This window comes from Lagenorhynchus albirostris, chromosome 3, assembly GCF_949774975.1.
Source record: "Lagenorhynchus albirostris chromosome 3, mLagAlb1.1, whole genome shotgun sequence".
Taxonomy (NCBI): domain Eukaryota; kingdom Metazoa; phylum Chordata; class Mammalia; order Artiodactyla; family Delphinidae; genus Lagenorhynchus; species Lagenorhynchus albirostris.
In genome coordinates, this window is record NC_083097.1 from 62,673,588 (window position 1) to 62,690,031 (window position 16,444).

Below are 16,444 nucleotides of genomic sequence, written 5' to 3' on the forward strand. Positions count from 1 at the left end.
GCAGTTATTTCCACCATTTTATCTTCTAGCTCACTTATCTGTTCTTCTGCCTAGTTATTCTGTTATTGATTCCTTCCAGAGTATTTTTAATTTCCGTATTGTGTTGTTCATCACTGTCTGTTTGCTCTTTAGTTCTTCTAGATCCTTGTTAAATGTTTCTTGTATTTTTTCCATACTGTTTCCAAGATTTTGGATCATCTTTACTATCATTACTCTGAATTCTTTTTCAGGGAGGTCACCTATTTTGTCTTCATTTATTTGGTCTTGTAGTTTTTTACCTTGCTCCTTCATCTGTAACATTTTTTTTTGTCATTTCATTTTTGTTTTTTTTTTTTGATGGGTGGTGCTGTATTCCTGCCTTACTGGTTGTTTGGTCTGAGATGTCCACCATTGGAGTTTGCAGTCAGTTGGAAAGAGCCGGAACTTGGTGCTGAGATGCGGACCTCCGGGAGGCCTCACTTCAACTGATATTCCCTGGGGTCTGAGGTTCTCTGTTAGTCCAGCAGTTTGGACTTGGAGCTCCCACCACAGGAGCTTGGGCCCAACCTACGGCCTGGGAACCAAGATCCTGCAAGCCGGTCGCTGGGGGTTCCTCCCGTCCCCTTAGGTGTCCGTGGTCCCCCACTGGTGCCTGGTAGGTGACCTAGTTGTGAGGAGACGCGAATTCCGCGTCCTTCTAGTAGGCCATCTTGACTCCACCTCTGTACCTGTATTAACAGGTGTAATTCAACAGGAAAAATCAACAGAGGCATAAGAACTGGAAGAAAAGAAGTAAAATTATCTCTATTTGCAGAATATATGTTAGTATACCTAGGAAATCTTAGAGAATAAATGGAATAAATGACAAAACTAGTTCAAACAATGAAATAATTTAGTAAGGTAGAGGGATATAAAATTAGCAAACAGAATTCAACAGCTTTCATATATTGGGATGGCCAAAAAGCTCATTTCGGTTTTCCGTAACATCTTACGGAAAAACCCGAATGAACTTTTTGGCCAACCCAATATATAAACAATAATCAATTAAAAGATACGATGGTAGAGAAAACTCCATTGTCAATAGAAGAAAAGAAGATTAAATATTTACAAATAAACAAGAAACATGCCAAATTCACAGCATGAAAACCCTAAAATGCTCCTGAAAAACACAGAAGTAGATGTGGACAAATAAGAAGACATCCCTTTTTCTTGGATAGGATGGAAACCACACTTCTGCTAAACTAGCATTATAAATTTTAAGCAATCCCAATGAAATTTTTTATAGAGCTAAAGTTTTCATTGACACTAAAATTGGTACTAACGTTAATACTAAAATTTGTATGGAAAAATAAACATGTAAGAATATATTAAAAAACAATGAAAAAGGAAGGCTATGAGGACTGATTGGCCTTATCAGATATTAAAACATACTGTAAAGCCTCTACAATTAAAGAAGTGTGGTACTAGGAATACATAAGAGTGACTAGTAGAATAGCATAGGAAGTCCAGATATACACCAGAACACACATGGAAATTGAATACTTAAAATCTCTGGAAAAAAAGGATAAAGTTTTAAATAAATGGTACTGATAAGTAGATAGACATTTGGAAAAAGATAAGGTTAGATCCATATCTCACACCACACACAGAAGGACAAACCCCAAATGACTCAGAGATCTAAATGTAAAAAATGAAACCACAGAAGTACTAAAGGGAAATATGGATGGATTCCCATATGATTTGAGTTTGGAAAAGAGCTATCTAACTATGATTGACAGCTAGAGCAATGAAAGAAAAGAATGGTGTATATTTGACTACTACATAAAACAACACCACCATCTTACGCAAAGTCAAAAACTTTTACAAACTGGGAGAAAATACGTGTAACATATAATTGCAGATATATAAAGAACTCTTCAAATTTTGTGGAAGAAGGATCAAAAAAGGGCAAAGATAAGAATACACAATCTATATAGGTACAAAAAGATACCGAAATGGCCTTTATGCTTATGAAAGATGTTTAATCTCACTCATAATATGGGATACACAAATTAAAACTATCATTTCCCACCTATCATACATTGCCACAAGTTAAAAAAGTACGAGAACACATTTTGTTGGTGAGGCTGTGGAGAAACAGGCATTCTCTCACACTGATGATACAAGGGAAAACTGGCACAACCCATCATGGAGAGGAATTTGACTACATGATGTTCTCACTTAGAAATCTCACTCCTAAGAGTTCACCCTGTAGATACACCTCCAACAATAACAGAACACCTATGCATAAGGTTACTCATTCTAGTACTGCTGCAAAATACTGGAAACAACCTAAATACCCACATAAAGGAGTGTGGTTTTAAAAACTATCACACATGCAAATGAAGTACTATACAGCTAAAAAAAAAGAATGAACAAGGTCTCTCTCTATGAACTGACAGTGATTTCCAGGACATACCTTAGATTAAAAAAAAGCGAAGTGCGGAAGAGTAATCTAGAGTATGTTACCATTTGTATAGGAAAAAAAGGGAAGGAAATTAAGAAAGAGACATATCTGTTCATTTGTGTAAAAAGAAACACAGACAGGATAACCCAGAAGCTAATGAGATTGGTTACCACAGGGGGCAGCCGGTAATGGGGGGCAAGAAAGGGGGTAGACTGGATTGGACAGGATGACGTGTCCCTGAAGATATCTTCCTGAATAGTTCTGACTTTTAGAACCATGTTAATGTTTCATATGCTCTGTAAATGCATACAAATACAAAATAAAGAACGGGGAAGAAAAAACTAAAATGGAATATAATAAGATACAAATGAACATAAATGTGTTTCAAATGAATAACTAACCAATTGAAAAGGGGGAGTGGAAGAACTAACCTAACTTTTGAACACAGGCTAAGGACAAAAAGAATACTGATCTCTAGTTAGTAGGGTTTTGTTGTTGTTGTTGTTTTGGCAGTGGTATGAATTAGAAACTACTTTCTGTGCTTTCAAGGACTAAGCAAGCAAATAAACATATTGTGGTTTCTTTTTTGTGTGTTTTATTTATTTAACGTCTTTATTGGAGTATAATTGCTTCACAATGGTGTGTTAGTTTCTGCTTTATAACAATATTGGGTAAAGGAGTTACTAACAGGAAAATGGGGAAGGCTAAAATGAACTCCATAGTACTGGACTGCAGTAGGAGGTATGAGTATGATTTCAGGTTTGTTTTTTTTCAATATAGCTATTGTAATGGACATAATGTGCTATGTGTGTACTTCTAGCTTTGATCATTAATAGGGCCTAGAAACAATGACATCTCAATAGCAAAAGGTATATCTTGTGCCCAGAACTTGGCTTCTAAACGCCAAACTTTGCTAAAAGAAATTTTTCTTTGAAGAAATAGCTAATTTCAAGGCTGAAGCTGATAAATACAACTAGGAATATCTAGTTGAGCTAAAACATGAAGTTCTTTAAATGATAGGGTCACATCCAAAGGACACAGAAGCAGGATTAAAAAGGTTCCCACTTGCCAAACCTGGGACAATTTAAACAACAAAATAAATAGACATGACAACTAAATACAACTTGTGATCCTGGAATGAAGCCTGGACCAGAAAAACAATTTTTAAAATTTTGTTATAAAGAGGATTATTAGGACAATTATGGGAATTTGAATAAAGTCTTTAGATAATTTCTTGATTTTGATGGTAATCTAAGAGACTGTCCTACTCCTAGAAAAAACATTGAAGAGATTGTCATACTGAGTGAAGTCAGACAGAGAAAGACAAATATCATATGATATCGCTTATATGTGGAATCTAAAAAAATGGTACAAATGAACTTATTTACAAAACAGAAATAGAGTCACAGATGTGGAAAACAAACTTATGGTTACCAAAGGGAAAAGGGGGGCAATAAATTGGGAGGCTGGGATTGACATATACACACTACTCTCTATAAAATAGATAATAAGAGCCTACTGTATAACACATGGAACTCTACTCAGTACTCTGTCATGACCTATATGGGAAAATAATCTAAAAAAGAGTGGATATGTATATTATAACTGATTCACTCTGCTGTACAGCAGAAACTAACACAACATTGTAAATCAACTATACTCCAATAAAATTAATTTAAAAATTAAATATGAAAAAAAAGAAAGTATACATTAAAGTGTTTAGAGGCAAAGGGACAGCATATTTGGAACTTATTCTCAAACATTTAGAAAAAAATATGAATATATACAGAGAGAGTTCCATAATGATAAAACGAAACAAACATGGCAAAGATGTTAACATCTGGGGGATGTGGGTGAAAGGCACATGAAAAATCTTTGTCTTATTCATGCAACTTTTCTGTAAGTGTGAAATTTCTTCAAAATAAAAAGTTTAAAAATAAATTAAAAAAACAAGATCATTGGGACTTCCCTGGTGGTTGAGAATCCTCCTTCCAATGCAGGGGATGCAGGTTCGATCCCTGGTTAGGAAACTAAGATCCCACATGCTGCAACTACTGAGCCTGTGAACCACAACTAGAGAGCCACGTGCCACAACTACAGAGGCCACACACTCTGGAGTCCATACACTGCAACTACTGAGCCTGCGCACTCTGGAGCCCGCGCACCACAACTACATAGAAGCCCACATGCTGCAATGAAAGATCCTGCATGCCAAAAATACGACCCAACGCAGCCATAAATAAATAAATATTTTAAAAATTAAAAAAAACCAAGATCATTTCATATGGTGATGACTGCTACAAGGAAAATAAGACATGGTAATATTATAAAGAGTACTGGGGGAGGGGGCGTGGCGGCCTGCAAAGTAGTGCTTAAATTGGGAAATCAGAGAAATTAACATGTGAGCCAAGATGTAAATTACATTAGAAACCAGCGCATTTGAAGATCTTGGGGCTCAGACCTCCAGGCAAGGATACGCCAGGTACTCTAAGGTGAAAATGTACTTGGTGCCTTCAAGATACAGAAAGATGACAATAAGCATATGGAAAATTTGTAATCAAAAAAATGATAATACTAAAAAAATAGTAAACTACTCCTTTGTTCCTTATCAGACAGCAAAGATGGCAGGAGACCAATATCCAGAGGGTATCCTGCTGTTCCCGACATCAATTTCTCAGCATAAGTAATTTAAAAACATTTACAACTAGTAATTCTTCTTAAAAAGCTCATCTTAAAGAAATAATGAGAAAGGATTATGTAAAAAGATTCATTATGACATTATTTACTATAGCTAACATTGAAAACAAATAACCATCCCTGTAAGAATGTTGGAAGAAAATTATGGTATATCTATATAGGAGAACACTATACAGCCATATAACATATGCAGCTTATGACAAAATGTTGTTAGGAAAGTAAGACAACAAATTGGTATCTATATGTCTCACATAAAGAAAAAGTTATCCAAAGAAACATTGGGGGAAGAAAATTCTAAACACTTTGCCTTAGGATGATGGGATTATGGGGTTTCTTTCCCTGCTAAATTACATTTTTCTAAATTTTTTACAATGAGCATATGTCACATTGACATTTGAGGAAAAAAACACTTGCAAATTAGAAAAATCATATCATACTATTTTTAATTTACCCATAACTACAAATTTTTTATCCATATCCATACCTACAATCCAAATCCATGCACTGCAATTTCAAAGTTCTTCTACCATTCCAAATATTTAATGATCCCAATTTTTTGGACTGGATTTATGAATGGAGGTTCAAGAGTGTTGGAACTTTTGACAAGCAGATCTTTAGGTAGGAGGGGCCAGGCTATAAAGGAGGAACTTTCTTCAAGTTGGAAAAAATACAGGTTATTTCTGTGGCTTGGCCTTTTAGAATTCACCCTTAGGTTTTCTGAAAGTTTCCCTGTCCTATTCCAGGTAGGCTGTTTTGATAAGTATTTTTGATATTCAGTGAAAGAGCAGGTAAGAACTGACAGTCACAATTCTAGGTGCCAGCTGTAAGATTCAATTACTGCTCAATCAATGATGAAATACATTTAGAAGTTTGATATGAATAAATCACTTCTTGGTTTCTCTGGGACAATGTAAATGTATACATAACTGAAAAAAAATTTCCCAAGAATTGTTAGGGATGGCTTGGATGCTTGGCTGCTGAAACAGTGTGGTAATGCAGAAAGAACAGAGATTTTAGAATCAAAACAAATCTAGGCTTCACTACTTTCTAAGTGCTTTAATTAAACTTGTTAACACCTCTAAACTCCTGCCTTCTCTTTGAAAATGGGGATACCACACCTGTTACTGTGAGAGTTAGAGCTAATATATGTAAGTGCTTAGCAACTGCCTGTATCAAAGCAAGTAATTAAACAATGGGAGCCAAACCAAAACAAAAGACAAAACTAGCCTGCATTTCCCCCATTTCTTCCAGCCCTGATTACATGCTTCATATTTTAATTCTACACCAAGATTTTCTCAACTTTGGCACTCTTGAAATTTTGGGCTGGATAATTCAATGTTCAGTAGCAACCTTGGCTTCAATTTACTAAATATCAATTCCACTACCCTAGCTGCGAAAATCAAAAAAAAATGTCTCCATACATTGCCGAACGTCCCCTGGGGCACAAAACTACCCCTAGCTGAGAACAACTAATCTACACAAATGGTTAAATATAGGAACACTGTTTAATAGGGCAGACCAAAACAAGCAACTTCATTTTTCCCAGACTGCTGAAAATCAGTGATGGGAGAGAAAGAAGGAAATATCTCATTTCATATAAAGAAACTGTTTGTTTTATGAAGGGTCTCTGTTACAGAATTTGCACTCATTTAAATGTAGGTTGGACAAGTTAACTTATCCAAGCCTTAGTTTCCTCATATGACTATTCTATGGATTAAATGCATAATATAAGTAAAGCACAGTATCTGGTACATAATAAGCACTCAATAAATGTTGGTCATTCTTATAATAATCTAGGTACTCTTTCCAATCCTAGGCTTCCAGGTCCCACTTATCACCCTTTGTCCCAAATTCATCACTTCATACACACATTTATAACTACTCCAAACCCTGAAGTGGTCCTGACCCTTCTTGAGGTCATGGGGTAGAAGAAAAGTGCCTGAGCTGGCAGCAGGAGATTTGGGTTGTAATTTTGAGAAATCTTCCCCAACCAAGGCTGATTACCACTGAAAAGGATATGTATATGTGAATTAGAGTCAGGAAGCATAATATTTATGCAGAGAAAAGTGAGTAAAATTAGTTAGGGCAAGGAAAGAAAAAGAACACTACCTTGATTTCCATTAGGGCACAACTACTGCTGTAATTCATACATTAGTTCAGAGTGAAAAAAAAACGAGAATTCCAAAACTGAATATAATCCATTTGAGAAATTTTCTTTAAGTTCAGAGTACTTTTTATGTTAAAAAGTAGACATTTCTAAAATAATTTACTAATGACAATTTATAAAATGGCCATCTATGATGATAAGCTATGTAGATGAAGTTATCAAGTAATTTTTGAAAAATCAATGATCAGGCATGAATCAGAAGTCCTGGAAAAGAAAAGTGACCAATAACCTATAAAACGGAGTTGCAGAAAAAAAGTCATTACTAAGTGAAAGAATGATTGATGACTCTCACTTATGCAGAAATGAATAAAAAATTTTATTATAGCTCACCTGTAGTTTCTGAGTCAAAGAGTCCCTCTGTTCTTGTAGTTCTCTGGCATTATCAATTTCTTGTTTTAATCTTTCTATTTCCTAGAAAAAGTAGAGCAATGTCTTTAACAATATTTTAACTATATCAAGGAGAGAGAAGGCCTTATTTTTCCCTGAAATTATTGTCCCAGTCCTTAGAAAAAAGATGACTTAAAAAACACTCCTTTATACTGATTTCAAGGGGTAAATTCATCTTTATGGGTATGTTGTCTAGTACAGCATAATCTTAAGCAACAAATCAGCTTGGTTGCTTTGGTACGGCACTGCTTAGAAACAGCAGTCTGAACATTTTAAGGTTGCTTCAAGCTTTGTGGATATAATTCTTTCCTGGGATATTAAATCTTTTGACTGGAAACTAGACAAAGGAACAGCTTGTAAAATTCATTTAACTTCTAATGGTTTTCTGTTGATTGTATGAATGCAACTCTCATTACAGAAGTCAAGAGGCAGTATCTCAGTCTGACTGCCTCACTGTAGTTCATAACAGACACAGGGATGGGAAAAATATGAACAAGCTTAATATCACTCAAGAAAAATTTCATCCTAAAAACACCCCACAACCTGACCTTACTGCATAAAGTACCTTTAAATCTGACATAGACTGTAATGTTTGTACACATATTTTAGTGAGATTACAGACAAGTGAGAAGTAGCAAATACCTCTTCCTTCACTTTCAGCGTCTCTTCCAATTCTTGTATTGTCTGATTTAATTCTGTCTTATGGGTATGCACCGCATTTGCTTGACTACTAACACATTCAAGCTCAGTAACCTAAAATTAAATGAGAACACAGATTAAATTACATGACAATTTCAAAGGATTTCTTGCTGAAGACATATAAGTCCCTGATAGGTGACTAATGAATTTTGAATCAATATATCAAAATTAATTTTGAGAAATATTGACAGGGTAGGATGAATAGAATTGATTTGTTAAAAATATCAATTTAGGGGACTTCCCTGGTGGCACAGTGGTTAAGAATCCGCCTGTCAATGCAGGGGACACAGGTTTCACCTCTGGTCCGGGAAGATCCCACATGCCATGGAGCAACTAACCCCTGTGCCACAACTACTGAGCCTGCACTCTAGAGCCCGAGAGCCACAACTACTGAGCCTGTGTGCTGAAACTACTGAAGCCCGTGCACCTAGAGCCCATGCTCCGCAACAAGAGAAGCCACCACGATGAGAGGCCCGCGCACCACAACGAAGAGTAGCCCCCACTTGCTGCAACTAGAGGAAGCCTGCACGCAGCAACGAAGACCCAACGCAGCCAAAAATAAATAAATAAAATTTACAAATTAAAAATAAAATCAATTTAGGACTAAGGATAAAGAACAAAGGAAATAATTAGACTTGGTCATGAAAAGGTTAGGAAAACTTAAATTAAGTGATTAATGACAGTAGAGAACCCCTGTAACAAAAGTCTTCTTTAAAAATTTCTTCTGAAAACAAATTCAAAATCAGCCATCTGCCCTCCATCTGTAGCCTTCAAATTAAATATGGGTTCTGAAAACTGGCCTTGCAGAAGTGAAAAATTTTTCAAAGACATTTCTAAAATGTAAAGGAATCTGGAAGAAAAGATATGCTTAAAATACAACTTAAATCATTTGATGCTAGAATATCTTCACAACAATTTTTTCTTAGAGCAAAAGGGAACAGTTCTCTACTCAATCCAAATTTACTGAGGGTCCAGAGAGCAACATAACTTCTAATGTGCACTTGCTATTTTTTGAGAGAACAGAGAACGGCATTATCCCTAAAAGTGATACCATTCCAAAACAGTCAAAATAGAAGTCAACATAAACACACACACACCTTATCAAAGCTCTCTACACATGTCAGGATCTCATACATTTTGACTGACTAGAATATAATAAATTGTAGACTACTAAGGAAACAGCAAATCTCTCTCCCTCACATTTTCCAAGTATTGAATTAACCTCCATATTCTGTCACTCTACCTCTCATATCACTTTCTTGCTTTCTATTCATGCTCTAATAGCCTTGTGCAGACCCTTATCACCCAGGTGTAAACAAAAACAATGACCTGCCAGTGGACCTAATTATATCCTTTGTCTATTTTTATCTCTTCTGCAAACTGCTAATATCCATCTTTCATTGTGTGACTGTCCCATTAAAAGCCTCATCTTTTTCACAGCATCAAATCTAAACTCTCAGGTCCTCCATAAGCTAGCCACAAACTACTTAAACATCTCATTGCCCAAGACACCTAGTTATGCACTTTCAGCTAAAAGCAGGCAAATCTCCCTGTCCTAAGAACAAACCATGCTCATATCCATCTTGTTGACTTAACTAGAATGTCTTCTCTTACCTTTGAAAACCATTCAAAACTAACCAAACCCTCAACTCTCAGCTCAGAATGCACTTCTCTAGAAAGCCATTCCTATCTACTCAAGTGCTCAAGGCTCTCCTGACCTCTGGTCCACAACACTGAACATCTGTTCAAAAATCTTGGGAATTATTTCCCTATTGTTTAATATATATTAGTTTTCTTTGCTCAATTAGGTAGTATATTCCTCACAAGGAGTTCTAGTTTTGATAATGATGGAGTAGCTTTTACTGGATTACCTTTCCCTCAGATAACAATTGCAAATCATGGGCAAAATGTAAACATCAACTGTTAGAAGGCCCTGGTGAATGACCAAATTGGGCAAAAGACTGAAAGAAAGCATCATACTGGGTGAGATACACATTTACACATCTTTTTGCCTGAAGGCACTGTGCAGTCTGGCTGAGTTGCTTGACTAGAACTCAAGCAAAAACCTGAGATCTTATTTTCTCAAGGAGTCTGAGGAGTTGGGGATGCCTCAGAACCGGTTAAGCAACTAGAAATTCAGGGAACTGTATGAAAAAATGACCTCTAAAAAGCATATAGTTCATATAATGCATATATTATAAAAAGCATATAATTCAATCTTTGGCTGACTTCTGAACTGAACATGTAAACGTAGGAATCCAAGGAGTTCAGCGGTATGGGAGAGAAGCTAGAAGGCTGAAAGAACTAAGCCGTGGTAGTGCTCACCACAGAGAAGACACTTTGAGGTTAGAGTCCCACCAAATTAGGTCTTAGCAAGCACCTTAAGCTTCCCACTGAAACCCCAGAAGGGTTATGCCTTAGAAATAAAGATTTTCCAGGACTCAAGGATTCACCCTAGAATTAAGAACAAAACGGAAATAAACCAACTAGTAAAGCATAAGTCTATACCTCCCAAACTTCAAAGTACAGTCAGCCCTCCATACCCACGGTGGATGTGAAACCTGTGGATACAAAGGGACGAATGTACTATGCCATTTTATATAAGGGACTTGAGCACTCGTGGATATTGGTATCCAGGAGGTGGTTGGTGGGGGGGGTCCTGGAACCAATCCCCCTCAGATACCAAGGGATGACTATACAAGTCATTTAGCTGCTCACTGAAACAAAATTCAACACTGAATATTCAGAGAAAGATAACAGAATCTATGGGCTCTATAACATCATCTCATTTACCATTTCCAATATACAACCAAAAATGACTAGACGTGAAGAAATAGGAAAACACAACCTGTAGTAAAGACAAAATATATATGTATATATATTTATAAATATATATAAAAAATGCTAAAGGAGGTTACTCAGGCTGAAGGGAAATGGTACCTGATGGAAATTCAGACCTACAGGAAGGAAAGAAGAGCACTGGAAATTATAATTATGTGAGTAAATAAAAATACTTTGTTTCTTTAAAATTCAATTGACTACTTAAAGCAAAAATTCCTCAAGGGCAGGGAATACGTAAAAAGGATAGCTCCTCAATGAATGTTTTTTGGATTATGAATCAGTTGTCCTAAGTTAATTTTTCTTATTGTGGCAAAAAACAATAAAAAACACAGTAAAAGTTTATCATCTTAACCATTTTTAAATGTATAGTTCAGTAGCGTTAAGTATATTACCATTGTTGCAAAAGTATATTCATCTTGCAAAATGGAAACACTATATTCATTAAATAACAACTTCCCTCTTTCCCCCTCATGAGTTGACTTTTATACTTAGGATAGAACGGTGTTTACTCAGGGTTCTTACTCTCCCTCCAGTCTCTACTCAACTTCTACCTTACTTCCCCGGTCATCCTGGTCCACTAAGTACACTCCTCAAACTGTGCTCTAAGTCCATTTCCTTTTGTCTATGGGGTTCACTTCTTTGGCAGCTGTCTGGAAAACAGAAACTAGTGGCATCTGCTTCCTACTGGGTGAATGCATATGCTTTGAATAAAATAATTCTTAAGTAATTGTTTAGTCTTCTGATATTAATGGTATTGCGATGTCTGATTTTTCTTTTACTGCCCCATATTTGTATTGTCACCAACTTTTATAAAGAATTTTCTACCTGTATTTTTCAAATTTACTGTTGTTTCTTTAAGAAATAACAATAAAATAAAATAATAAAAGCATTATCATTAACTCTGGAATTACATGTCAATTCAGTATCTCAATTTTCACAGGAATTACAGAGTCTATGTTATTATTCCTATTTTATAGATGAGAATACTGAGTAGAAAGTGGGGAACAACTTACCAAAGGTCAGACAGCTAATAAGTGGCACAACAGGAATTTGAAATCAGGTGTTTGGACTCCAAAAGCTGTATATTCTTCATTCCCATTAAGAAAATATTTTTCTTAACCAATAAACATATAATACAAACCATATATGTTTTGATAACCAACAAAAATCTCCATAAGATGTTCCTGTGCTGAATCTACATGTAAATTTCCTCTGATCAAGAAAATCTGTTAGCCATAAATCCTTACCCATAGCAGCCCTGAACTTACCCGTTTGTGCAGACGTTCTGCTTCCTCTTGATATGCAGCAAGTTGCTGTTTCCATTGTTTCACATTGGCAGTGGACTCCAACAGGGCTGCAGTGAGTTTGGCATTATTTCCTTTGAGGGTAGCCAGTTCAGCCTCCCAATGTTTGCTGATTGCTGAACTAAAATAAAAGAAAATTCTACCCATTATGCTGAATATTGTTACATTGAAGAGACAACAGTACTCACTTCTATTATTTGGTTTATAATCCATGAATGTTTCAAAAACAACCCCAAAAGAATAAAAACACAAATATTTCACTGAAATGTTCCTAGTGAATAAAACCTACCAAGTAAAGAAATATAAAAGCTACCAAAGTAGGAGGCTTAATATGGAAGAGTTCCCTTCTTTATGACAGATACAAGTATCTACAGAAGAGATTCTACCCATTCTCTTTTGAGGAATAAACATTATATCTTGAAAAATATTTATAAACAAAACCTAACAACGTACTTTATTTTTTAAGAGCGTCAAAGCCTGAAGTACAATTTCATTCCTTCATATAAAACATATGAGGATGCTTCAATGTTAATAAGGTCTGGAACATGTAATACAGTATTTCTTTTGAAATTGTTGATTTACGTCATCTTATTCAGAATTTTTAAATGCCCCAAATACAAAATTTGCTGTAACAAATTGAATTCAGGTCATATGATAGGCTAGACCTAGGAACTGGTTCTAAACACTTAACTTCTGATAGAATTCCAGTGTCACTTATAGAACAAAACTAAAGCAATCACCTTTTTCCTCATTTAATGTTCTACTTGATAAGTTACCCAGAGTTAAGTATCTCAACCAAGATAATTTTCTATTACAAAGACTATTCCATTAAGTGAGAAGACCCCTCTCTTGATAATTCCTTCTTAACTTTCCAATGAAGAAAGAATTACCTCATTTGAAAGAAAAAGATGGTTTCTCTTTCTCATTATTGAACCGTTTATTCCTATTAGTGAAATTCTACTAACTTCATCCCATTAACTAGTGATGATAATAGCTTTTTTAATCAGCATTTTGGGTTTTAAAAAGTCATTTGCATCACAGAGCAAATGTTTTGGTGGATTGATATTTTATAGTAATCTTAATATATATTGTATAAAATAAAGTATCATTTCAATCATCAAGATTTCTAGAGCTCATCACCAGGAAGAACACATATCAGCATAACAAGATCATTTCTGTGGCGTTCTTCCCAAAAATGCATAGCCATCATTCCAATTTTGTAAAAACATCATATATATTCTACAAAATAACTGATTGGCACGATTCAAAAGTGTCAAAAAAAGGTAAGTTTGAGAAACAGAATGGAGGAGACTAAGAAGAAATAATGAAATGCAATGTGGGATCCTGGATGGGATCCTAGAACAGAAAAGGGACACTGGTGAAGAAAACTGAGATCTGTAGTTTAGTTAGTAGCATTATATCAATGTTAATTTCCTGATTTTGATAATTATATTATGGTTATGTAAGATGTTAACATGAAGACAAGCTGGATGAGGGTATATGAGGATTCCCTGTACAGTTTTTGCAATTTTTCTGTAAGTCTAAAATCAGTTTTAAATGAAAAGTTAAAAAATTTTCTGAAGTTTACAGAAAAAACTTCATCAACCACAATGAAAGGACAAAATCAAACAATCAGTTAAGCTATTAATTTAACAATCCATTTCTATCCTTAAAAAGAAAGCTCTTTCCATTTCTTCTTTTGTGGAATGATTTTCCAGGTTCAGATTTTCTGAGTAAACCATGCACCGATTCACCTGCCCTAACTGAATTACAGATTTTTAAACCATCTACCAATTTTTCTGCTACAGATGTTAGTTTTATTTAAATGGACTCTACAATCTGACAACAAAAATCTTACTGAACTAATTTAAACACTTGATACATGCAAATATCAAACCTCTTAAAAATTAAAGAGCAGGGCTTCCCTGGTGGCGCAGTGGTTGAGAGTCCGCCTGCCGATGCAGGGGACGCGGGTTCGTGCCCCGGTCCGGGAGGATCGCACATGCCGCGGAGCGGCTGGGCCTGTGAGCCATGGCCGCTGAGCCTGCGCGTCCGGAGCCTGTGCTCCGCGACGGGAGAGGCCATGGCAGTGAGAGGCCCGCGTACCGCAAAAAAAAAAAAAAAAAAAAAAAAAATTAAAGAGCAGAAAAAATGATTTTGAATATTTCTAAAACACATTTGTTGAAAATTTCACAATTATAAAGTAAGATTACCATCTTTATAAAAGGAAAAAGAACAAAAATGAGAGTGCTTTATTTTTTATTTCTCTAGGTTTTATCTTACAATCTGTATGTAGCAAAGTCCATTAAGAATTTGAGAACTCAGCCTACATCACAATTATTTCAGTCATTATTTGTGTATTGTCCAAATGTTAGCCGCTAGCTGCATGTGACCATTTAAATTGCTCAGAATTAAAGTAAAAAATTCAGCTTCTCAGTCCCTTTGGGCACATTTCATATGCTCAGCAGCCACACATGACTAGTGGCTACCATACTGGACAGCAAAGATACAGAACTTTTCATCATCACAGAAAGTTCTACTGGACACTACTGTCCTAGATGATCTCTACATTTCCGTTTTTTTCCGCAATTCTTTGCATTATGGGCTGAATTGTGTCTGCTCACGAATGAATGTGTTAAAATACTAACCCCCAGTACCTCAAGATATGAGTATATTTGAAGACAGGGTCTTAAAAGAGGTAATTAAGTTAAATGGGGTAATTAGGGTGATCCCTGATCCAATATGACTGGTGTCCTTAAAAGAAGATGAATTAGAACACAGACATGCACTGAGGAAGGTCATGTGAAGACACTGGAAGAAAGCATCTGCAAGCCAAGGAGAGGTCTCAGGAGAAACAATCCTGTCAACACCTTGATCTTCAGACTTCCAGCCTACAGAAAATAAAAGTCTATTGTTTAAGCCACCCAGACTGTGGTATATGTTAGGGCAGCCCTAGCAAACTAATACTACATATAACTTAAAAAAACCCCACTATATATCTGTAATATTGCGATTTATAATAAACATACATTTTGGTCTTTGTCCATGGTTCCTAGTTCAATAGTTCCCCAAACCCTTAGACTTTCCTAAGCAATAGAGCAATGGGAGCATCTTTTTTATAATATTTGGTCTTTTGTCCTTAGTTCCTGAAACTGATCCAGAACCATAAAGGTGAAATGTGTCCTGTTATTCATAATAAGCCCTGTTCAGCCACAAGTAAGTTTATGTTAATGAGGTGACTTTGGGAAACCCCTAAAGATGGGGGGACTGGCTGCCAAGGAAGCCAACCATGAGAACAGAGTTGGAACTTTCAGTCCCAATCCCTGATTTCCAGGGAGGGAAGAGGGGCTGCAGACTGAATCAATGACTAATGGCCAATGAGTTAATCAATTATGTCTACATAATGGAGCCTCCATAAAAACCCAAAAGGATGAGGTTTGGAGAGCTTCCATGTCAGTGAACCAGAATGCATTCACATACCACTGTGCTGGGCCCCAAACTCCACAGTGACAGAAGTTCCAGGGATCCTTGGGTGAGGGAAGAGGCCACCACTGTGGAAAAGCCACAAAGCATGGTCAGGATTCTTTTCCTCTTTGGAAACAAAGCCTTAAATCACTGGGAGAAGGGGAGAAAATCTTGTTACCCCCACCCTCCCAGACACAGATGAAGACCCGTGATGGCTAGGGGAAAAGTAGGGAATAAAACTCTATAACCCTGTGAAAAGAACAAAAAACAGTCCTAGACTGCTAGAGGTCCTAGACCATTAGAGGTCTCCAACCTTGGGGGATGGGGCAGGAAACTCCTGCATAAGACTGTTAGATTTACAAGGTTGAATTTGTCTGCTACTTGGAGGGGTACAGGATCACTGACAGAACCCCACCCTGATACCCCAGGACACAGGGCCTGCCCAAGATTGAGGCTGGA

At 36.3% G+C, this 16,444-nt stretch overlaps 1 protein-coding gene across 4 annotated transcripts in view; it reads right to left on the minus strand.

The window, feature by feature from the left end:
- Positions 1 to 16,444, minus strand: part of HOMER1 (homer scaffold protein 1) — a 124,354-nt gene that overhangs the window by 13,601 nt on the left and 94,309 nt on the right. The window contains exons 6-9 of one of the 4 annotated variants that reach the window (XM_060143182.1): positions 14,418 to 14,579; positions 12,485 to 12,641; positions 8,319 to 8,429; positions 7,620 to 7,700 (exon numbers count right to left, since the gene is read on the minus strand). In XM_060143182.1, the coding sequence (XP_059999165.1) occupies positions 7,620 to 7,700; positions 8,319 to 8,429; positions 12,485 to 12,641; positions 14,418 to 14,579 (511 nt within the window). Of the gene's footprint in view, positions 1 to 7,619; positions 7,701 to 8,318; positions 8,430 to 12,484; positions 12,642 to 14,417; positions 14,580 to 14,804; positions 15,412 to 16,000; positions 16,072 to 16,444 lie in introns of those variants that run through there. The other 3 variants (XM_060143183.1, XM_060143184.1, XM_060143185.1) reach the window with 3 other exon arrangements.